Source organism: Gasterosteus aculeatus, chromosome 3 (genome assembly GCF_964276395.1).
Source record: "Gasterosteus aculeatus chromosome 3, fGasAcu3.hap1.1, whole genome shotgun sequence".
Classification (NCBI taxonomy): Eukaryota; Metazoa; Chordata; class Actinopteri; order Perciformes; family Gasterosteidae; genus Gasterosteus; species Gasterosteus aculeatus.
The window spans coordinates 8,577,514-8,602,186 of record NC_135690.1 but is presented as its reverse complement, the minus strand read 5'-3'; the positions used below and the strand labels follow the sequence as shown (position 1 = coordinate 8,602,186).

Below are 24,673 nucleotides of genomic sequence, written 5' to 3'. Positions count from 1 at the left end.
GTCGAATGTTATTAACATGTTATTTGCAATTTCCCCCACCAGTCAGGTTTCCACTTCCTCTTCAGCCACATTCTGGTTTTACTTCAAAGCAGCTTGTGTTCAGCCTTCAAAACCTCCAAACCATTTTTTAGGTGAATAGACTCCCCAATAACTCATTTACAACGTGAGGTGGGCCAAAGTCCCTAAAAACACATGTTTGTGTGATGCTTGTGAGTTGGAAAAGGTTGAGTAGTCAGTGAGATAATTATCTATCTAAAGCTCTGAGGTTGAACTCGTGTTCTATTTATTCCTCAGGCTTCATCAAGCGGAAGCCGGGTATGAAAAGCTGAGAGCAAAAGCATTTTTTAAAAAGCGTGAAGCGGTAGCAGAAGATAAGAAGACCAAAATAACGGGGGAGGAGAAACAGAAAAGTCCGGGATAGAAAAAGCATGTGAAGTGGAGTTGGAATGAATGGATGAGGATGAAGTCATTGTGACAGGAGGGGACGCTGCCTGGGCTCCATCTGACACACTGACCCAGTGACGCAGCTCCAGATTACAGAGGCCCGGCTACAGGGATGGGGGGGGGGGGAGGGATTAGCAGTGCCTCCCGAGTGGAGAAAACAAGGAGATTAATGGAGTGGGGGTTTACAGCTCTGGATGGCAGGAGCCTGAAATAATCTGAACAAATTCAGTGGCACAGCGCAGTTCATGTGTGTGTATTTAGCCATTTTAGTGGGTTTGATGCACAAATTAGAACATACTGTGGAATAATAAAGGAATATTATGTGTGAGATGTATCTCAAATGACCCCTCTTAACATGAAAATACATGGGAACATTTTCCAATGTGACGCATGAGAAGGGCGACTGGAATGTAAGGAGTCGTGGCTGCTGAGGCTGAGAGACCGGGCCCAGCAGAGCCATGTGCAGCCAATCAGTTACAGTCGGTCCCTCATCCCCACAAAGACCCTTTGATGTGAGCGAGGCCTTTAAATTCAACCCCGGGGAGTCACGAGGCTGCGCTGGCTTTGATCTGAGTCAGGAGAAACCTTATGCCGTTCGAACAGCAAAGACCTTCTGCATAACAACGAAGTGCCGCCATTGCCCGACAGAAAGTAGGCGGCAGGTACGCCGATTCGTGGGTGGCTGCCGACAATCTGTGTACTACCAACCAAAAACATATGCCGTATGTAGCTGTTCTTCCATACGTCTGCAAAATGCAAGAAAAACGTGTCACTGTAGTTGTGCACTGTAATCGAAGAGGGTCCACTAGGTTGCAAGAGATTTTTTTTTGCAAGTGTATTTTGTCTTGCGTAGATGTGAAACCAAAAATATCTTAAACGGCTTCTCTGCAGAAAACCTTTCGGTCTTTCACTGGCTCATCTCGCCTGTCAGTTAAACCACTGTGATGCTTTTCTCCACTTGAAAAGACTTGAGGCAAAGAGGGCTATTTGGCCTCTTTGTGTGTGCTTCAGCTCTGTTTGTTGTCACACTGCATTCTATGACGCTAAAATCCCTCCATTTATGGATCATTTCTCCCCCCCACCCCATCTGCTCCCTCATCCTGTTATGCTGCTGCTGGCAACCTCCCAAAATCCTTCTCCAGCTCAGAGCTGTTCTCCTTCCACCTGTTACTTAATCATCGGGCAACAAAATGTCTGCCTTGGACGAGCCGTGGCGAACCCGTCCTCCCTCCGACCCCCACCTTCCTCTCCCTGTGCCGTCTAACCGAGCTGCACAGCGGTTACGTAAGACCTAAGGTCAAAGTGTCACGGCCGTTGTCAAGGGAGACTTCGAACAGAGGGGCTTTAGAGGAGTTGTGCATGGGGCAAGAGAAAGGGAAAACCAGCAGACACCAAACGACTAAGAGGGAAGGCCGTGCAGAAAAGGATACATTAGGATTTGAACGTGTGGCCGTGAATAAGGGGTGGAAAGGGGAAAAAACACATACATTTCAGAGCTGGTATCTTTCTGTATGCGTGAACGTGTGGAGAAGAGACTCAAGCTCCTGTGTTCGGCTGTTCGACTAATCTAGTTTGAGTAATCGCTGCCTTCATGCGGCTTCATAATGCCAGAGGATTGTATCATAAGGCCGTCTGCTACACCAAGCCCCCCTCAGCACACACAAGTATATATATATATTTTTAGATTTCTTTTTTGATTAATTGTTTGACCTATAAAATGTTGATGAGTTCTAAAAAATACTGATCACAGTCCCCAGGAGAAATTTTGATATTGTATTTATCTGACAAACAGCCAAAAATATAAGAACGATGTTAAAATATGATGTAAGGCAACAATCAAACAGGATTTAAGCATTTTTTTCTTATTATTTTTCTTTTAAAAATATTTACTTGATTGTTGTTCTTAAAGACTTCTGCAACAGTCCCTTTTTATTCAGCATTACTTTCATGTTTGGAAGCTCAGCCGGGCCAAATGTTGAAATGAAGTAATCTAGGTCAACTCAAATAATGCAAAACAGCAAAAACGCTGTTAACAAAACACATGATCAATGATTTCTTGGCAAAATGGCACGAGTCCATCATCTGGCCAGCCACCTTAAACTCGCTCCTGACTGCGCGTTCCCGCGAGAGCTGTGAACGGCTGTCGGCAGTGAGATCATGGGAGAGTCCATGCTTGGAGAAAGTAGGTTAGCAGGGTAGAGTGAGGGAAAAGCAGGCTGAGACTCAGATCGCAGAGGGGGGGTCCGATCGCCGGTCGTCCACACTTTTCTGCCAAAAAAAAAGAAAGAAAGAAAAGTTGTGCAAAATCTATTTACCGGTGCACGGAGACGGTTACCATGCGATCCGCAGAGACTTTACGCACTCTTTCATTTCGGTCGGAATTGACCGAGCGATAGAGGGAGTTTCAGGTAGTTTCTCTCTTTTTTTTCCACCTTTCTGTTTTTTTTGGACCGTGCTGGACGGGAGCTGTCTCCGGACGGAACAAAGTGAATCTCTCCGGAGGCGCCGTGGTTCTAGAGGATCTATTCTCCTCCATTCTGCCACCTACATTACACTACATGTAGCCGAGCGTTCGTGCCGTTCAGTCAACAGCTACACGCAACACCAACATGAGAGGTAAGTTGACTTCATTTGGCAATCGATCTGTGCAATGTCCACTCGTACTTGGATGCGAAAGAATCTCGGTTTGGTTCTGTACGACAACGCGAGAATGCGCACGGAGACTTTGAGTGCGCCTGTTTTTTTTCTTCTTCTTCTTCTCCCCGTGCGCATTAATCCCTCCAGCTGCACAGAGAGCGGCGCGCTGCACGCTGACGTTCAGCATGCACTAATAATCAGCTGGTTGCAGGTTGTGCAGAAATTGAGAATGAGTCCCAACGAGATCGATGGCGAGATCGTTCCAAGACACACATGCGTAATTTTTACTTCATGGTTTCACGGCGGAGCCAAATGTGATCGCGTTTGAACAAAAGTGAGTGAAATCTCACTCTGGAGTCCATCTGCAAATTTTTCCAGGGGATCCATGTTAGAGTTATGCAATAGGGAGAGGGAGGGGCGTCCGGGGAGGTTGTTGTTGTTGTTAAACCTGCAATTATGTAATCAAGATGTAATGCGAGTGTATCGGGTTTGTGATCAGGTGAATGAAACATCCAAATAGTCCGCATTTGGCAAACGTTCGCCGACGTGAATGATGTGCAAAACCTATTTTAATATTCAGCTCTCTGTCATTTTTCGAGAGAAACCCGTGTCGGTGCACTTGTGAGATGCTTTTTGTGTGGTGGCTGTGCCTGCACGGCCTACCGTGTGAGTGGACGGAGGGGAGAGGGGGTCTGGCTGTTCCACTGACCTAGTTATGTCACCCAACATTATACAGCATGCACGGCGGAGGGAGGAGGAGAGGCTCCGGGAAGCGCCGCGCCGCCGGCGTGCAGCGCCATGGCGCGCACTGACGCTCGGCCTTCATGTGTCACTTCAATGCCAGACCGAGGTTGAACTTGGGCAGAGGGCAGCAGATAATTGTTATTAGCAAGGACGTTTGTTTCCCGTGTGTTGATTGTCTGAATGCCGTTTAGTTGAAATAGCCCTGTTATAAACACGACAAAACGCCCCAAAGTATAAATATGAGCAACACAGATGGCGTTAATTATTTAATGTCTTTGCATATAGTCTACAGAATATGATTCAAATCACCAAAATCTACATGCACTAGAACCGATTATAGTTGAAAGAAATTTCTGTAAATATTTACCGATGCTGGGTTGCGTTAATGATGTGGTTTAGCCCTGCAATCTTTTTTGTGCAGGACAGGAGATTAGCTGCACGGACTTTGTTTTTTAATGGGGGAGGAAAGAGATTGATTTTCTGGGGACAGAGAGGAAGAAGCAGAGGGGGCCTGAGGTGGAAGGAGGCTCCATTTCTGGCAGGATATCCAAATGTAAACAAACCATGGACATTTGGTAGCACGCTGCACTGAAAATATAAATGAGTTACTCAACCTGCCGTCTGCCCATAGAAAAGCAGGTCAGCGTTTTTTTTGTCCCAGTTTGAACATTCGTACACGCGTTTGCGCCCCCAATTGGTCTAAATTATTGAGTTATTCCTACAGCTTTGGCCTGCTGACAGACTTTTCAAGCCCCGTTGTGGTGCCTGGACTCCTGACACTTCCTGTGGTTTATTTTTATTTATTTTGCATTAGTGGGCATTTATGCAAAATGTATTTTGCATAAAGACAGTGAAAGATCATAGAAAACTGCCAGAGTGACACCCGGTATGACATTCTTAGCCCCCCCCTCCCTCCTCTTTGGGCCTCGGCATGGCCTCCACTATTTGAATGCACCAGTAGCCACAATATCCAGTATATGTGTATTTTCAGTATGTGACTGAAGTCTCATTTGTTTTGTTTGTCAAGCTTTATCACCCTGAATCCACGGTCAAATTTTGTTTTTGCAGGAGTTGTGTGCTGTCAACTCAAGTGAGGCCGTCATAAGTTCAAGGTGACAGTGTCAATTTAAAGTGGGTTTTGTTTTCCCCCATATCTGAGAATACATTTGCTCTCCTCTTCCCCATTTCCACTGGCTTTGATGCTTTGTAAACACCTCGAAGTAGAATAATCAGATAAATTCCTGTGCACTTAACTTGACTTCATAAGGATGAAAAGGGCAACTGCATGACACAACAACTGCTTGAGCATTGCTGATATGTGTCGAGGCCCCCCGCCTCCTACTGCGTGTCCCTTTCCAAGCTCACGGTTTTTCTTAAAGCAAGGTAATGAAAAATAGCCTTGCGTCAATCTGCTCCTCAAGGGCATTTAGCTTGAGTCTTCAGGGTATTGTGACTTTTAGCAGAAGCAAACAGGATGTGCTGACAGCAGTCTATGAGATTATAAAACCGAGAGGTGATGTCTTTTCTTATAAAATATATTTGCCATTTTCTTTAAGAGATGACACGCTTACACATTCATCTCTCTGAAGAAGACGCTGCAGCCGGCGCGGTCGGAAACAAACGCCAGCCGCTTTGCTGCAGTTGTTTTGTTGGTGGAAACGCTTGGGTTTTCCCTCCTGCTGCTCCCACAACGACCACACTCAAACACCCCGTCAGCCACAGGCAGCACTCGATCCTCGTGTTAGTGGAAAGCAGGTTTGCTATGGATCCTCTTGGTATGCAGACGGTCTCTGGAGAGCTAAAGGTCAGGCGCCTCATACGGGTGTTTTATCACAGGTCAGCAATGACATCCAGGGTTAGAGGTAAATGTTTCTTTAACGAATAGTGCGGGTACTGCTGCTCTGTCTCTCTCTGCACTGTCAGACATTTCAATCTGTAACGTCTGTTAAGTACGCACATCATCCCCTTAGGTGCACATCTCATGACCAAAGTGTTTTCTTTAGATCTAAAATGATTACTCACCTAATGGATTAGTAGATTGCCTGTTGAAGCAATAATGCAGAAGATCCACATGTTACAGCTTCTACATTTTGCATATGGTAGTGTTCTTCCTCTCATTCTGAAATGACATTTTTACAGTTTTTACAATAAATGATTACTGAAGTAAATCATTGATAAGAGTAATCAGTTGTGGAAATAGCAGCTGCAGCTCTTGTTTTGTTTCCCTAATGAAACGGCGCTTCACATTATCAAGACATTTTCTGTGCTTATTGAATCATCGCAAGTAGATAATCGGTTCAAGAAGTGAATTACAGGAAATGAAGGAGTTTTAATGATACAAATAGTTTACTGTCTCTGGGCTGTGCTTGTGTATTCTGGAGTGTCAGAGACGAGGAGTTAAGAATCACGTATGTGTGGTTTTAGCAAAAGTTGTGGGCGGCTTTGCATCTGTGCAATCCTGGCTCACAGCACGGTACAAGAATAGATCGGGTTGAAGAAGAGGCTCAATGTCAAAGGCTGGGGAGTGGGCCGAATCACTGACATTCGAGTTCAGACTTGTCTGCTTTGAGTGGACTGTTGCCAGGTATAATATGAGCCATTACAGCCAAATCAAATGGGATTTCTCCTTCATTAAACAGCACAATTGCACAGAAACAGTCCATGCAGAAATAGTCTTTGGGGAAATCAGTGCCGATCCGTGTTCGACACCAGCCGAACTCCTCAGCGTCATTTTTCAAGGCTTGTTATCATTGCCTTGCCTGGTTGGTTTAGCGGGAAAGCCTGAGCTGAGGTTCAGTCCCACCTTAAAAACCGGTCTGCGGAGGGACGGGTCGTGCATGCCGCCCCCCCCTCTCCCACTGCAGTGGGAAAGTGTGTCAGTGGGACAGAATGTCCACATGGGCTGACAGGCTGCAGCCTGCGTGTGATGGAAGACTCGGGCCAATGCCCAGGGAGCTGCGAGCGCTGCTCTGCCAGTGGGAGAGACTGAGCCCGAGGAGGGGCGGGGTGTCGGTATGCTAGAGTGAGCCTGCAGAATGAGTATTGTAAGGAATGCTCACAGACAAGAGTTATATAATCGCGAGATGAGGGAGGGGTGGAACATGAGAGAAAGAGAGGAAGGGAAATATTTTTCCACTGATGGCCTGCAGCTGCCTCGATCAGTCGGAGTACTTTTCGTCAACAGTTTGAGACGGTCGACCGGGGGGAATGGAATGGAAAGCTGTGTTTTCCAGCACCCGAGAGCAGAGCCGTTCTCCCTCAATCGCATCAACCTCTTTGCTCCTTCATATGTCACTCTCACAATTGGTGCAAATGAGATTCTGTGAATAAGTCTGTAAACAGGAGAGCTGAGCAACAAGCCTCAAATGTTGTAGCGGCGTTTTCTTGCCCCTTCGTCGATAAGGAAAGATTCTTTTTGTGTGTGTGTGTGTGTGTAAGGGGTCATGTGAGTCCCTATCAGTTTGTGTACTCTGTTCCCTCATGGGGGCCACAGGAAGGGTGCAGTCATACAAAGTTCCTTGCAAGTTATCTGACTGCGCGTGTTTATTGTGGGCCAGTTTTTCTACTAGATAGCTGCCACCTGCAGGAAAATGAATAAAAACCAACACTTGATACTATGTAACAAATACTATGACATTAGATGTATAGACGTGGTTCTGTAAAGACATGGTCGCCCCCTGCATCTACCTGCAGCTAACACTGCACTCAATAGGGACTGGCATGACATGCATGTGTCAAAAACCTGTATTAATGTGTCTCTAATATTAATCTGAAACCCACGGGCTACCAGAGAGATGAGAGGCATGGAAAGGTGTCAGCTGTATTTCTATAACCTGGAGGGCGCTCAGAGTACAACCGTGAATTGAAGCTTTTCGAGGTCTACAGAAGATAAAAAGGAGATAGTTTGTTCCAAGGTTTATGCATCCATAAAACATGATGAAAAAAACAAAAATGACCAACTAAAGAGAGTCTGGACTGTGGTACAATTTGGCCATTTTGTCAGCTTTAAGTGGGACCAGCTGTATCTTTTAAATACCATTGGAAATGGATCATTTATTGACGATATGCCAGAAGGGCTGCGAATAAAGGAGAGTATTAAAAGTCAGTGTCTCTTGAGTGTTCGGAGACGCATAACTGACCTCCGAGCAACAAGAGAAGAGATGGTGACCAAAGGTCCTTTCGAATACAATTGCGGAAAAAAACCTGTAACCAGTTAAGCAAGAGGGACCAGTTAAGACCTGAGCTCAAACCAAGGAGGAAAAAAAAGCAAACAAACGCCACAATCATTAGTGACCCGTAAATAATTACTAACAGTTGTGGGGGCGTTACAGAAGTCTGATATTTAACTTGAGTTTCTCAAAAAGATCCTTTATAAGAAATCCTTGGCAGAATCCATGAAGATTTAGTCAGGCGCTCAACGTGAAATACAGGCTTTCTGTGAAAGGGATGAGTGCGAATGAATAGGTCATGTGACCCAATGTTGTTTTTGGAGACAACCCAGAGAATGACTCCGCTGCTCATTTGAGATGTTAACTGATTGTTTAATCTCTACTTCACTCTGCGTGGAGATCTCACTTCTTTTGTCTGTGTGGTTTTGTGATCTTGTAGCTCAGATCGAGGTCATTCCCTGTAAGATCTGTGGAGATAAGTCCTCAGGAATCCACTATGGAGTCATCACCTGCGAAGGCTGCAAGGTGAGGAGTAAAACACGCCACGGAAACCAATGCTACCGAACCAGGCCGCCCTATTCAACCTCAGAGGTGCCCGTCACTTACAGTGATGTTATGTGTGTGTGTGTGTGTCCAGGGTTTCTTCCGGCGCAGCCAGCAGAACAATGCCATGTACTCGTGTTCCCGCCAGAGGAACTGCCTGATCGACCGAACGAACCGCAACCGCTGCCAGCACTGCCGCCTACAGAAATGTCTGGCTTTGGGCATGAGCAGAGACGGTAACCACACGCAAACGCAATGTAGTCCGTGCCATTTGTTTTTCATTTTAGCCAGGAATTAATCATTTGCATTGTTACAGGTCCAAGACTTGTTCCGTTTCCATAATGAAATGTGCTTTCTCTTTCTGCAGCGGTCAAATTCGGCCGCATGTCCAAGAAGCAGCGCGACAGCCTCTACGCTGAAGTGCAAAAGCACCAAAAGTCCCAGGAGTGTGCGGGCTCCGCTGGCGGGGGCGCTACTGCTCTGTCCGTGCCCAAGGAGGAGGGCGTCTGTGGTGGTGGAGGTGGAGGTGGTGGTGGTGGTGGAGGGGAGGACAGCAAGGAGGCTCTGAGTCGGTCCTACAGCAGCGGGGGCTCCAGCTCCACCCTCAGCGACCTAGAGGACATCGCAGCGCTGCCGGACCTGTTTGACCTGCCGCTGACCCCCGAGGGGTCCGGCGAGTACTGCGGCCTGGAGCTGCTGGGCGGCGGAGCCAGCGCGGGGAACACCTCCAACTCATCTTCCGCCTCTTCCTCCTCGTCCTCCTCGTCCAATCAGAATTCCCCGCAGCCGACAATGCCGGACGGAGCGGACGCCGCCGGGATCCACCTCCTGTGCGCACACTCTCTCACGCACCCTCTGCTGAAGCGCACGCATGCGCTGCTGGATCATCTGCCCGAGGACTGCTCCATAACAGAACTTGGTGAGTTCTGACAATGATAATGATCAAATCATTTCTTCCATTACCGGGTATATGAGTACACCCGGATCGCTCCAATGGCCGTCAGGGCTTTTATGCACTTAAATGAAGAGAGAACGTTCACTTGTGACTAAGTATAGAATACTATAAGAGACAGGCATTTATTTCTTAGTTCCACTTTTCAAACTTCGTCTTTTTGCTACCATTCTTGGAGTCGCCGGCTGCTTGCTCTTGACCCAAACTCAGCACTTTTTTTCCAAGAGTTTATTAATAAGTCAGTGAATGATCAATTTGCACTAAGCATATAGCAGGAAAAGCCAGTAATACAAAAATAGTCCCAAAAACGTTGTGTGGCATGATGTTATACTGTTGGATATATATTTCTCAGATGAAACACAAAGACATTTCTATAAAAAAGGCTATCGGAAAAGAATAATTGATAAGAGGATAAGAGCAAGATTTAATCGGCAAAACAAGCAATATGAAACCGGCATAAGACATCAAGCTGAATGAGATTAAAACAGGGACCGATGACGGCTAACAAAATCTTATGGTATTTATAGAGGTAAGGATGCAAATGCATTTCTTTAGAGAACCGTCTGTGAAGGACTTATAACATTATAACAATATAACATTTGTATTTTATTTGACATTCTTATGGTTGCTGGCTACACCAAAGTGCAATGAGGCCTTAAACACAGCACAGACTTTTAAAGGAAGCAATGAGTAAATATGATGAATTGTGGGTATTAGAAGTGCAGAGAATGGAAAAGATGTAGATTCAGAGATGTAATGTAAAAGTAGAAGAGCAGTTACGGCTCCATCTTGGTGCAAAGCGTAAAGCTGGGTCTCACCCCAACCTGCTGCCATCACAGACATCACATAAAAAAACTGATTGTTATCGGCTTGTGTTTGTTTTCCGCAGAGCGCATCACTCAGAGTATTCTCAAGTCTCACTTGGAGACATGTCAGTACAGCGCTGAAGACATGAAGAGATTCACCTGGGCACAATACACACCTGAGGAAACGCGTGCTTTTCAAAGCAAGGTACGCGACGCTCACATTAAATTCCATGTGTGCTTTGTGAAGTCTGAAGAATAATATCTCAATAGCGTTTGAAGGATAGTTTCACATGCAACACGGCATATTAACTCTGTATTTTGAATAACTTAATTAGCTTATTTTACTGATGTATCGTTTCAGTCTCACACGCAAAAGAAAAGTGCTATTATCAGTACTTTTAGTGCGAGTGCTGAATTCGATCTGATTGGAAAACCCCCTAAAAAGATATTAATGTGTAAAATGTAACAATTACGTTTCTCTTGTGCGTGTTTCTCAGTCAGCTGAGTGGATGTGGCAGCAGTGTGCACACCACATCACCAACGCCATTCAGTACGTGGTGGAGTTTGCCAAGCGTATCGCTGGCTTCATGGACTTGTGCCAGAATGACCAGATTATATTGCTGAAAGCAGGTCAGTGCATAGTTTTTAAAAATGCTCACATCTCAAATACTATTTTAGTAAACCAAGTCTGAAACTTGCTAATTTTAGTTCCTTCCTATTTTTTGTATTTTTGTCTCCCATCTTCTACTGAAATGACATTTATTTATCTCTTTGAAACACATACACAAATATATATGTGTGTGTCTGGTACAAAATGCATATATTTGACAATGCGTTACTCTTTGTAAACGCTTTGAACTTTTTTCAAAAAAATCTTTCTGGATATCCAATTCATCCTGTTAATTTCTAAAATTTTCAAAAATGTCATCTCATCTGCCTCTCACCAGTCTGGGTCAAAATGATTTGTTTTTTGTTGTATTGTTTTGTGCATGTTGGAGCATCTTGGCTCCTCTCCGTCCCTCCTCTTCCCCTCATCCGCGCCTTTGCCTCTCTTTGTGGATCCCCTTCAGGCTGTCTGGAGGTCCTGCTGATCCGCATGTGCCGAGCTTTCAACGTCAACAACAGCAGCATTTTCTTCAATGGAAAGTTCGCCCTCGCTCAGTTCTTCAAAGCACTTGGTGAGGATCAGATGGAGTTTCGTAACTTACTCCCGTAATTGTTCCTAAAATGACGCCGTCAGACCATCAGCTTGACACTCATCGACACCAGAACTGGTGTTAAAAGCGACGTAGTTAACAGCCTCCAGCTGAACAGTGTTTCTAAAGTCCCGTCAAATTGGATCCTAATGTGGTTTCACACATTTTTGTCCAATAAGTCAAAAAACGTGCAAATTGAGTAATAAAAATCCACATTCTCACCCCATGTATCGTCTATGTCACTTGATCAAATTAAGTAGGACTATAAATGTATTCATATTTGTTTGCTGTGTGTATGCAGGTTGTGATGACCTGGTCAGCGCGGTGTTTGACCTGGGAAAAGGACTCTGCCGTCTCCAGCTGTCTGATGAGGAGATGGCTCTGTTTAGCGCTGCCGTTCTATTATCTCCAGGTGGTTATTTTCCTCTTATGTCTCTCTTTCTCAGAGATGCACATAATACTGGCAGATCACAGTAGTCCATTACAGACCATTCAATGCTGTTCTGTCGTGAGAAGGCCCCCAGTTGATCCATCTTCAACCTACACACTCAACTAAATGTATACATTTCCTCTAGTAACCTTCATTATAACTGTGATGACAGACTTTTACAATGTGTATCGAAGTAACTTAAAGAAGCCACTATTATATGTTAATGGGAACTATTTTTCCTGTAGATCGGCACTGGCTAACAGAAGGCCAAAAAATAAAAAAACTCCAGGAGAAGGTGTACCTGGCTCTGCAGCACAGTCTACACAAGAGTGGAGCTTCAGAAGAGAAAATGGACAAGGTAAAGATAAGCAGTCGCAACGCTTCTTAAACGCTTCCAAAAGCATACGCAAGACATGCCATGAGCTTACACGTCTTCCCTCTCCTCGCAGATTGTGTCCAAGCTGCCCATGATGAAGTCTATCTGCAACCTCCACGTGGATAAACTAGAGTTTTTCCGTTTGGTCCACCCAGAGACCGCCTACAGCTTCCCACCACTGTACCGGGAAGTGTTCGGCAGTGAGATGTCTCTGCCGGACTCCACCAACGGCTAGAAAGGCCGATAGACAAACAGAGACGGATGGAGAGTGTATTGAAAAGTAGGGAAGCAAGAAGGACGCACAGAGAAGGATAGAGATGTTGAAGCTCATCAACCAGCAGTTAAGAGACAATCCAGGATTTCTAATACTCCGTCTCCCGTGATCCCAAAGAAGTCCTCCACCCTCCCAGCAGGCAAAGCACCTTACACTACAGACCACACAGGCTCACGGCCCTCTGCACACTGTAGCATAAACAACACGCGGATGGGTATAGAAGTAAAAACAGCCCACTAGAACACACTCGTTTAACATCAGATCCACTGTGGAGCAGAAACTAGTTATGAATGTACCTCATCGAAACGCACCAGTGCATCAGCCAGAAGCCAACAACAGTGAATGTACAAACCTGACACCATTTACAGAGTTTTACACTAAGTATTAGAATGAAGTTGTGTAGATTCACAGGTCCCACTATTAATTCACCTTTGTCAATACTTCTTTCTACATTAATACATCTCCGTAGGGTACGCCTGCGTATTCATACAGACAATATCCGCCGTACCGACAATCGCTTAGGGACCAAGATCTGGAGTCATTTTCTCTGATAGGGAACACACATGACTCTGGGCTTGGGCCGAGCTCTTTAATCAGCTGAGAACGCGCTTAGCAGTTAGACAGTGTTCGGTGCTGCCTTTTTGTACAGGCTCTTGTAATGCAATGAGAAACCTCAGTCCCATGCACCCCTTTCCTTGTAAATGCCACTTAAGAGACAGGATAAGATGAAATTATCTTTAATTTATATACACATTTATACACATATTTTAAATAAGATGTAAATAGATGACTATATGAGTATATGGAGAGAGTTGGAATGTGTGAGTTCAGTACACAGAGAGAGGGAGAGAAAAGTACGTTGTAAGACGTGGAACAAAGATGGATGATATTCGGACTCAAAATCTGGACTACATCTCCTCCTGGCAGTTTTCTCAGGTTCCCATGGAAACAATCCCCTCTTGCACTGAAGGCAAAACCCAGCGGGGTTATGGGAGGTCATCGCGCAAGTGACGGGATTGACGCTTGTTTCAGAAGCGGCACAGCAGGGGGTGCTGTGTACCTTTTACAAGGACAAAAACGTTTAAATGAGTTTTTAGGCTGCGCTATTGCGTCCTAACTAAAGAGACGAGAGACACATGGAAACTAAGAGAAAGGACAAGGCAAAAAATGACTTCCTGAACTTTATAATAAAACGGGATGCACAGGGTATCCCCCACCTGTTTCTAACCAGCAGTCAGTACAATAAGGTGTAGTGTAATTGTCTTTCACTCATAGTTTCAGTTGGATAATGGCCAGAACATGGAAGATATATATAATATGTATCATGAACCCTCCTTGCTGGTCGAAAAGAATTGTATTATTTTGTACATTTGCTGTTCCTCTCTCCTTTTAGTCCATATCCCAAACACTTGTCCAAACACCAAGCACTTCATCCTCACTGGACACTAATCTACGGGCAGAGAGAGCTACTCCCCCCCTGAGTAAGACTTTAGGGTCAATCTGTTTTATTATTTTAGTTTTTTATTCCATATCCGATACACAAGGTCACCTATAACTGTTTACATTGTTTATGTACATAACACACTATCTGAAGGTTGTTACATTGAGATGAGGATGATGTCTTACCCCGGCGTGCTGTGAAGTTTCTTGAGCAGATTCTGAGGACCTTCTGCCTACCGCTCAGGGAGCTGGCTGTGGTCTCGTGTCCCTTTTTTATTACCAGTGTCGTCCTTTAGCATCGTGCTTCTCACACATTTGCACCTAAAATAAAACCCATTACCCAAATTAATGTGGACGTAATTTCTATTTTTGTGAATGTCACCCAAAAAGTATCGAAGCCCATCCCATTTGTCCTGATATTGTGAAATCAAATTGACAACATAGGAATTGAAAAAAAAAAATCTTTTAGCACTACGGAAGAATTCATTATAAGGGTTTAATGTTTCTTTTTGCTGTGATTTTCTTTTATTTGTCAGTCTTTTATCCACTGTTTTCTTGTGTCTCCACTCTTGTCTTGTAAAGTCAGTGATCTATTTTTTAATTGAAGACCGACTACAGTACAAACAAAAAATAATACTTTGTCTCCCTTCTCTTTTCCTATATGACACAATGTACAAGAGGTATATTACTCGTCCAAGAGTAACTAAATCACATGGCTCTATATATATTGTTGTCCAATGGGATACATTATATGTGGTTTTAAGAATGTAATAAATGGTTTCCTTTTCTTTTGAATTGTTTCTTTGACTCTTCTTTGAGGTGAATTTGGCTTTTATTTTACTATATGTAAGGTGGGTCTTTGCATGTTTATGACGGATCAGAGGTCTTATCAGTGTCTGAAACCCCAAGTCAAATATTCTATTCCTGCCCATGTAAATAGCCACGGTCGGTGTTTTGTTTGACCCACAGACTACTATGTTGTGCTTGCAACGGAAAGTGAATAAATAAATGGAACTAAATTGGCCATGATGCTGATAAATGTCACATCATGGCAGTGATTAATCAATAAATCATTCCGTGGTTGCAGCTTTTTTTTGTTTGGGCTCTCTCCGTTATACATCAGAAAGTAACTGAATAATATTATTATTTTTCAAGTCGAAGTGTCCCTGAGCAAGACACCTAACCCCTAATTGCTCCCCGGGCAAAATGTGAAAAAGCCATGGGTTTAAAGTGTATTATAAGTCGCTTTGGATAAAAAGCGTCAGCTAAATGACCTGTAATGTAATGTAATCATTATTATTCATTGTAATATTATTGAAATTTTAATTTAAAATTTGTTTTTAATTAAACAAAAAAAAAAAATAATTAAAAAAAAATTGTTGTCTTTTTCAGCTCTGCACAAAGGTTTGCGTTGACAAACAAACTTCTTGAATAATAGTATGAATAAAGCAAAAGTACACAGCGGCACAGTGGGACGTGTGCGTGTCTGCGGTGTTGGACGGGACCTCCCACAGGTGAAGATGGGGCCAGGAAACCACGGTGGCGTTGCAAGTTTTCCATCCCCGGTCTGAGGACGCGCTGCTCGGCTGCTGCTGCTTTGTGGTGGACACTTCGGAACTTAACCACAACAATTCAAAAACAGAAAACCTTCTTCGCTGAAGTTGCAAGATGTCCGTTGCAGGATTTAAGAAGCAGTTCTACAAAGCCAGTCAGGTAAAAAGCGCGACTTAAAGTAGCTAAACACCAACGTTAGCCGATAGCTTAGCTGAAGCTAGCGTTAGCTCACTATCCGTACTTTTATTCTTAAATTTACGCCGGCTTCAAGCTAACTTTATCCGCTTAACCTCTAGTTAAGTGACAGACGTTGCCATCGACGTTAGCTGGCGGTGCACGACACGCTTCGCCTCGATGGAAGTAGACGACTATTGTCATTGTTGTCAACCTCGTAGGTACGTTAGCTAACTGTCAGGTAACGTCGATAGCTCTTGGCGTTAGCTTTACGGTCGTTTTGACGTAACGTCAATCGAAACGTCGTTTGTTAACTTTTAAGTTACGTTACCTCGACGTAATCTTTTTTTTTCCCCTCGTAGGCTTCCATAACATTTCATCGTGTTATTGAAGCGCCTCCATTCGCGAAGTGGTAAATTAAGTTAACGCTAGTTGACTGCAGGGTGGGCTGACTTTAATCCTTAATTGAATTAAAGTTACGTAGACTGTATTCCTCTATTGTCACTGAGGTTTAGGTAAAAGTTAAACGTTGTATATAATCTGTCGATGGGATGAGATGTTCTTGCATCTTTGCCGTGATGTCAAACAGCGAGTAGATGAGTCACTCGGGTGTAAATACCGTAAAGTGATGTTTGTTTCTTTTTCCTGACGTGTTGGTGTTACACTGCCTGACTACCTGTGAGATCATATCATGACATAAATATCCAAGACTGTGTTATGTCATTTATATTAGTATATTACAACACCTCCATATTCTAATAAATAAATAATAAATAAATTAGCAGTCATGCTGATATGAAGTTGATTATTATTTTACATATAACATAACTCTACAATGAGATTATTAACGTATGAGGAAAGGTGTTACAGGTGTTGCGTGAATGCCAAACTAAAAGCACACGTAATGACTGATGCCAGATGGAGAACGAAGGCTTAGAAAAGCAAGACTATTTTTCCCTGACGAGTGTCCGTCAAATGTCTGACTGCCATGTAGTGAACACACGTATACGGTTATCTGATCATACTAAAAATCAGTTAATTTATTAAGGTTTCTCATGTGCTTCCAACTGTAACTGTTGACTCTTGAGAAAGTTTAAAAGTTAAACTCGCCGCTGCACACGTGAAGCGAATCTTGACGCCCGTCGCCAAACTGGTGGCCACTGTTTTGCCGACAGCTGCTTTAAACAGGTTCTTGCTTTGGCCCGTACACTTTTTGACATTCTAGTGCCGCTTCCCGTCTCAGTGGGTGTCAATTGGAATCCAGGCCATGCGACTACTCTCCTCAAAGGAGCCTGCAGGGTTAAGTAACCCAGTAGACACAGATTTAGTCTGTGCATTGACCAAAAAGGAAGCAATAACAAACCAGGTGTCACAAAAAGCTTCTATTGCAAAACTCAAGCAGTGCTGTTGGCCAACCCCCAAAGTCCTCGACTTTCTATATGTCTTGTAATGTGTACGTTCCTGTAATGAACACCTTGCCCTCTGGTAGCACAGGCCTGTTCGTTTTAATAACCCACGGTTATCAGTTCTGTAAATTAGTCCCTCAATAACCTCCACCTCCTACTGCCATAAAGATACGTTTTATTCAATCAATGATTTACCTCAAATGTCAGCGAAGTTGCTGAGCAGCTTTAAATAGTTAACATTGGGTCCAGTGGGTTATTAATTGTGCACCTGCTCTTTTATTTTAATCCACAGCGTGTTTTGCATCTGGATTTTGTCACTGACCAACTACGCTAAACTTACATGGGCTCCACAAACACGCTGACTATAAATTATCTGGAGCTACATAACTATCTTATAGCAATGAAACTGCTTTATGTCGTCTTTCAAGATGCATTACAGACTCTAGTCTCATCAAGAGGGGAAAGTTTATTAGTCATGGAAATAAAAAATGGGTGCTATATGGAAGCCAGATGGGCCGTTCAAAGTGTGTTTGTTTGAATTTCACACAGTTACATGCCGCAACAACTTGCTATGGTACCGATAGATTAATGAATTCCAAATAATAGGGAACGTTTGTTGCTGAATTATATCACACAACTGCTGAGGGTATTTTCACAGCTACTGTCATATGAAATGACCTAGTCTGTATATTATATAGACAATAGAGATTGATGGATCCATCTGGGTGTAGTTTTATCTGTAGTGTGGTGCCGACAGCTGCACCGAGTTGAGAAAACACACGAGCACCATGAGCCTCTGTCTGGCCTGCCAGCCAACTGCACTGGGTTTTAAAGTTTGTAGCTGTGGATGAGAAATGGACAACTTCTGTGCCCTGTGTGAGTCAGGGTAGGAATTGAGAGTGTGTGTTTGTGTGTGTGTGTGTGTGTGTGTGTGTGTGTGTGTGTGTGTGTGTGTGTGTGTGTGTGTGTGTGTGTGTGTGTGTGTGTGCGCGCGCTTTAGTAAAAGTGTCCATCTATGTGGTTGTAGTGTATAAAACTGAAATGCCTGAGTTGGTGGAAAACATCTCAGTAGAAGGGAAAGCCCAGTTTTCAGAATGAATTTCCTCACGCAGACTTGAGGCTCTTCCACTGATGGAAAACAAGGGTCTGTCTTGGAATCTTTGTAATTGGAATTGTTTCAAGCAGGCTGCAAAAATAATTAATGGTGGGAATTTTTGAATATCCATTTAAGTTTGTAAATAGACAGCAGTGTGTTTGTGACGGTCCGGTTGAAGCCCTTTTGCCAGCAGGTTCTGACTTGGTTTCACTACTGTGATTGCTGTGTCTGCAGATGGTGAGTGAGAAGGTTGGAGGTGCTGAGGGAACCAAACTGGATGAAGACTTCAAGGACCTCGAGAGGGTAACGCACACACATTTTAAAGAAAATATTCATACTCAATAATTATAACGGGATGTTCTTTTGTTCTGCTTAAAGTTAAGTGATGTCCCCAGAGGGTCGCCCACTCATTTAAACACTTAAAGGCATTTAACACTCGGCACACGCAAACACACTTACGTGATTGTCTCTAATTAACTTGTGCCCCCAGAAAGCCGATATTACCAGCAAAGCGGTGGTGGAAATCCTCAATAAAACAACAGAGTACCTCCAGCCCAACCCGGCGACGAGAGCTAAGCTTTCCATGGTCAGCACGGTGTCCAAAATGCGCGGGCAAGGGAACGGTCCTGGCTACCCTCAGCCGGAGGGCCTCCTGGGGGAGTGCATGACAAAGTATGGACGAGATATGGGCGAGGAAACCAACTTTGGTAAGAAATCTGTTGAAAGAGGTTAACATTATGGTTGTGGTTTATGTTTGTTCATTGGGATCCACGAGTGTACTACTAATTAAAAAGTAATTTAAAGTGTGTGTGTGCGCGCACTGCAGGTGGGGCTCTCACAGATATTGGCGAATCAATGAAAAGGATGGCTGAGGTCAAGGACTCGCTGGACATTGATGTGAAGCAGAACTTTATTGACCCGCTGCAGGCAGTCGCTGAGAAGGATATCAAAGACATTCAGGTAGAGTCAACGAGGAAGAAGAAAGCTTCCTCAAATTTTCTCAAAACCGTCACGAGGAAGTGAAAACCGTGTTCTGATAAACTCCAACCTCCCGATCCCAACTCTTTTACCCCGTCAGTACCAGCTGAAGAAGCTGGAAGGCCGTCGTCTCGACTACGATTATAAGAAGAAACGCCAGGGTAAAATCCAGGATGAAGAGATCAGGCAAGCCCTGGAGAAGTTCCATGAGTCCAAGGAGACGGCTGAAGCCTCCATGTACAATCTGCTGGAAACAGATGTGAGTATCCCTCAGACTGCGGTGTTTCTCTAGGGTTAGAAGGGTTTTTTGGGGGGGTGGGGGGTATAAGGACAGGACTGGCCAAATTTGCATTGTAAATTGCACACAGAAACCCACCAGACTTGTTTATAAGACACTAAAAAACAACGACTCACATCTCCTACAGTCAGTGTAATATGGATTAAAGCATTTATGGCTGGAATAAATTGAATTGGCATATTCTATAATGTGCATTAATTTAGATAATTAATGTCATGCCCATAAATAAAACAAATGCAAAATAGAAGTAATACAAAACTGACTTATTGTTCCACAGACCACCTGATTTTTTTTTGGTTGTACATTTTGCTATTTTATAAGTGCATGTGGCTTGCTAGCTGCTTTCTTTAAAGAAAGAATTTTTTTTGGGACACGATGACTGGCACTAGTGCGAGCTTGTCAGACCGGTTTTGATTTCTATTTACCGCATTCCTTGCGGCAATTGTGAGAGCTCATCAGAGTGACGTTACTGGGATAAACAAGTCTAACCTGATGATGGAATGACGCGAGACCTGACAATTAACGACGATTAACCGGTAAAAAATGCTCTGAAGGACCACAGCGTTTTTGTGTTTGTTTATTTGCATTTAGGTGGAGCAGGTGAGTCAGCTGTCTTCTTTGGTGGAGTCTCTGCTGCAGTACCATAAACAAGCTTCAGAGATCCTGGAGGAGCTTACCGGCAAACTGAGAGAAAGGTCAGTGCCGTGACTATTTGTGGAAGGAGGCAAACCTTTTGTGCACTGATGCTGCATGAAAGGATGACTCGGCTTTACCGTACTTCCTGCTACTCATCTGAGCACAAGTTATTCATGTCAAGTGGTAGCTGATGCTGACCACAAATCACTTTATATTTTGATTTGATTTATTTTACTTAAAACTATAGTTTTGAATGATTACTTTTCTTTTCATGCACATTCTTTCTATAATATATAATGACTCGATGTGCTTGCCCAAATGGTAGAGCTTAGAGGGTTGAATAAAATGGATTTGTATTGCTTTTCATTATTTGCTTGAAGTAGTAGTAATTGGATTATAGCCCACGATCGAAACAACATATAAGTCTTGTCTTTTAGCTCATTCAGCTAAAATCTTTCATGTGGATTGTGTGCAGGGTGAATGAAGCTCAATCTCGTCCAAGACGGGAATACACACCCAGACCCAGACCATCGTATGACTATGGAGAGGTGGAAGAATCTAATGGAGGATACGCGCCAGCTGCATCAAGCCCTCCAGCTTACTCTCCCGGTAAACTTACCTTTTTGTATGTCTTTCATCAGGCGGCCACCTTCCCAATGGGGAAGTGTCTCAATAAACTAAAGCTGGGGGGGGCGACGCCTCTGATTGGACCTATTACATTACAGGTCATAGACGTATATGAGAAAATGACCCTGCTTCTCAATTGATTTATTTCCTCATTAAACATTGTAAGCTTGGGTTTATGGTCTCAATCTCTAATTTGAGGTCTTCTGCAATGCATCAGGATGTTCATATAGTACGTGATGTTCCCGTTCAGTGTAAAATGCCATGTTAGCGACAGGTCTTCACCCTCCCGCAACCATATGAGGCCACCGTCGAAATATGTTCACTTCAATTCAGTGGTTGTTAAAAAAGTCAAGATGGCGACGGTTGTAATCCAAAACGGTTTCGGTCAAATGGCCAAACTCAAGGCTTAAAAACCGCAGTCTGCAAACCAATGGGTGACGCCAAGATGACTACGTCCACTTTTTTATATAAGGATACAATTTTGTTAGTGTGTGAGCATCTACGCATGAATGTGTGCAAGTCGATCTCATTCTTAAGACTAATGTGTCTTTCATTTTGCGATCTATAAACCAGCCCCTGCACAATATCCACGTCCATCCTACCAAAGATCCTCCAGCAAGAGCCGACCGAGTGAGTGAGACCGATGAAGATAACGTGTCACTTACACAGAACTAGAAGGTTTCCCTACTTGCACTTTCACTCTGGTGCACATTTGTGGCACGGAGCTGTACGCATGTTGGTGTGATGGTAACTAACGGCGTTGATGGGTGTTTGTTGGGTCCGTCAGGTTCCCACCACAGGACCGGGCTTGTTGGATGTACATACATGTCAGCAAACCCTGCGTGGCGCTTTTGTTATCAGTGGGTGGCGTTTTTACCGGCAGTCGTGGTTCCGCTAATTTGTATGTGTCTGTTTAAGTTCACTAACTGATCCTCCTGAACCTTAAGAAAAATAATTTGGTGGCACGTGGTTGACTTTACAGCCGTAGTGTGAATCTAATTATTCACCTCTCAAACAGGTGAAGGTGGATGTCGTGACCTTGGTCCTTTATGGTTCAGGAGGATTCACACTCACCACTTACTGATGACTAACTTGTCTGTTCCTTCCCCTATTTACAAAATGTACTAACTGTTGGTGAACCGGATATCATAAAAAATATATATATTTTCACAACATGGCCCTATTTGTTCTTTCTCTCTCCCTGCATCTCTCTGCAGCTGAGCCCTGCTGTAAAGCTCTGTACGACTTTGAGCCGGAGAACGAAGGAGAGCTGGGCTTCCACGAGGGCGACATCATCACCTTGCTCAATCAAATCGATGACAACTGGTTTGAGGGAGCCATTCGAGGCAGAAGTGGATACTTCCCTAACAACTATGTCGAAGTGATGGTGCCTCTGCAACACTGAAAACAACAACGCGAGAGGGAAGTGGCAAGACGGAGAGGATAAACATGGGGGATGGTAGTGGCTCATCAACTCTCTATAACCAAAACATACTTAATCTTTATTTTAATTAAAGGGTAAACCAAGACAAGGGCCTAATTTGAACCTAGAAGGTATTAGAAAAAATATAGTTTTTTTTCTTTTTCTTTTTTTTGTCAAGCTTTGCAGTTTTTACGGCGAAAGGGAAGTTCAGTCAAAAAATGACACCACAATGTGAGCACTCACCGTATCCTGAGTATTTACAGTCATTCCCATGCACCGGTGCACTTTCTACACTACACCTCCATCACTGGGACTGATGAGGCAAGATCATGAGAGAATAACATCTTAATGTTTAGCTGTATTCACAAACACTAAGAAGTGCAACTCTTCCTCCTATATTTCTTACCGATTTTATACTCACAAGATGATGTACTACGTATTGTTAATATTGGTACTACACGCATGCATGTAGAGCTTTGTCTTCATGGACTAGTTTGAGTCAACATGGAGGACTGGCTGGCCTCTGTCCACGTCTTTCCTCCGCTGCCATCTAGTGGTTCGAAGGATCACTCTCAGCTATTGGTTTGAGTGCCGTTGTAACGCAGCCACTATCGCTTTCCTAATTCACCTTAGGTGTGGTGTGTATGTGTGGATTTTCTTATCTTGAAAATAGCTCTACCCAGTCCACAGGTTGACTGACCTCTGTAACAACTTGTTTTTTCATTCCTACACCACCGCCAATCAGATTACCTCTTTGGCAGCTCTGCAAACCTCAGAAGTTTGAGACCAAAATGTTGTTTTACAGGCTATTTTTTTCTATAAATAGGCTTCACTTTACAATCTTTTAACACATCAATTGTTGTTACTTTGTTAATAATTTACCGACCGCAGTGTTTCTCACTGCTTCTCCACTCTACTCGTGGACGAGACAACAGTGGTTCGCTCCCATGCATGTGCAACTCATTTTACAAATACAAAATTAAGGTAACGCATGCAAACAAACTTTCCTTTTTATACTACATTTTAAAGAAGAACCTGACTTTGGTTTCCATTGGAGTATAACACACAAAAATGTAACATGATTCTATCCCACCTCAAATATTTTGCAGCATTAAGCCAAAGCCATAAGCCCCCTTCAGTTCCTCTATTTTCTCAGGCTGTATTGATACTGCAGGCAGTGTCACGCACAATGTTTTCTTGGGCTTTTTGACCCAGCTGTTTCACAATGAATTTTGGTCTGTTTTTGTTTCCCCCCCCCCTCTTCCATCGTGCTGAGGCAAGCATGTAAATGAATCTGATGTGTTTTGTACCTGCCTCCGTTTTCAGGCTGAGATTGTGCTCCAGACCAAACAGAAAATACTGCATAACTATCACCAAACAATTGTGTGCGCCATTTACTAATAATGATGAAGGCGTCTGCACAATAGCCTGTTTCAGTTTCAATTAAGCTTGTTGTTCACTAAAATACCAAACTTTCTCTTCCCGTCATGATCCCCCGCCCCCACACCCGACTCATCTCTCCCATCTCTGTTTGTACCGGGAGCGGAACAGACAGGTCTTTTCAGAAGGGAGGCTACCAGCAGTGGATTATGCCCTCCCTCCCCCAGTGGTCTTTATCCACCACCTGCCCCCCGTTCCCCCACCCCCTTTCTCATTATCCGCCCCATCCCAATCCCATGGTGTCTCTGGGAGCCTCCCGGTCCGCAATGATAATGTTCTTTTTTTTTTTTCATAGTCTCTTGCGTGTTATCTTTGCATGTGCTGAGCCGTAGCTGTGAGGTTCAGGTGTGGGTTTACGTAGATCATTACACTAAATCAATAGCCATGACTTTTAGAGGGGAGAATAGGGTCAGGGGTCCAGCTGGAGCTATTATGCAGCTTGTATAATATTGATGATGAATAATGTTGTCGTGCAAAACGCTAAGATCAATTTTTGTGTGGCGCTGCTGTCACATATGCAGTAGCGGTCTGAATAGCGTGGTTGACATTTATTGCAACACGACATTCTGTGATCAACTATGCAATAATGATGAAGTATTATCTGACTTTTAAGCTTTATTTTATTAATCTGAATTTTCTATGTAGAATTGTCTTCATTACAGCCTGTGTGTCTTACACAATGTCTTATTTTTTGTAACTGTGACACTGCGGGGAGGCTAAAAGTGGGATTATCCTGGATTAGTTTTAGGAGATATGTAGTGTGTAATCATCTGTGTTGTATACGTTTGTTACCATGTAAAGGGGATGGATTCTGCGTTCACTTCTTCAAATAAATATCAAGAATATTAATTTGGCTCTCCGTGTGTATATTACAATCCTTTTACTGAGTTTACCTTTTTCAGTTGAGATCATATAAATCAAACTTTGATACTGATGCAGGAAACATCATGGAGGAGGATCATGCCTTTTGAAATGCGCTTGATTTCTTAATTTTATCCGTCATTTCACAAATTTGCACAACTGCTAATTT

At 43.6% G+C, this 24,673-nt stretch overlaps 2 protein-coding genes and 1 long non-coding RNA gene across 5 annotated transcripts; 2 read left to right on the top strand and 1 right to left on the bottom strand.

The window, feature by feature from the left end:
- Nucleotides 1–2,203: 2,203 nt before the first annotated feature.
- On the bottom strand, nt 2,204–2,943 carry LOC120816522 (uncharacterized). Its single transcript, XR_005711849.2, has 2 exons — nt 2,807–2,943; nt 2,204–2,712 (listed from the first exon to the last, which is right to left on the bottom strand). It is a non-coding gene; the product is annotated as an uncharacterized LOC120816522 (long non-coding RNA).
- LOC120816518 (nuclear receptor ROR-beta) lies at nt 2,919–14,806 on the top strand. Of its 2 annotated transcripts, none has more exons than XM_040172180.2 (10): nt 2,919–3,060; nt 8,434–8,519; nt 8,632–8,773; nt 8,905–9,456; nt 10,379–10,500; nt 10,793–10,925; nt 11,366–11,473; nt 11,793–11,903; nt 12,167–12,279; nt 12,371–14,806. In XM_040172180.2, the coding sequence occupies exons 1-10, from the start codon at nt 3,054–3,056 to the stop codon at nt 12,530–12,532; spliced, it is 1,536 nt and encodes a 511-aa protein (XP_040028114.1). In that variant the 5' UTR covers nt 2,919–3,053; the 3' UTR covers nt 12,533–14,806. The 2 variants fall into 2 exon arrangements, with proteins under 2 accessions (XP_040028114.1, XP_040028113.1); XM_040172179.2 differs by having other exon boundaries at nt 8,632–8,797.
- A 641-nt stretch (nt 14,807–15,447) lies between these two features.
- Nucleotides 15,448–24,492, top strand: LOC120816447 (endophilin-A2). Of its 2 annotated transcripts, XM_040172051.2 has the most exons (9): nt 15,465–15,724; nt 18,476–18,544; nt 18,732–18,948; nt 19,068–19,201; nt 19,320–19,478; nt 20,109–20,212; nt 20,629–20,762; nt 21,354–21,410; nt 21,998–24,492. In XM_040172051.2, exons 1-9 carry the CDS (start codon nt 15,680–15,682, stop codon nt 22,183–22,185), a joined length of 1,107 nt encoding a protein of 368 aa, XP_040027985.2. In that variant the 5' UTR covers nt 15,465–15,679; the 3' UTR covers nt 22,186–24,492. The 2 variants fall into 2 exon arrangements, with proteins under 2 accessions (XP_040027986.2, XP_040027985.2); XM_040172052.2 differs by lacking the exon at nt 21,354–21,410 and having other exon boundaries at nt 15,448–15,724.
- The last annotated feature ends 181 nt before the right edge of the window (nt 24,493–24,673 follow it).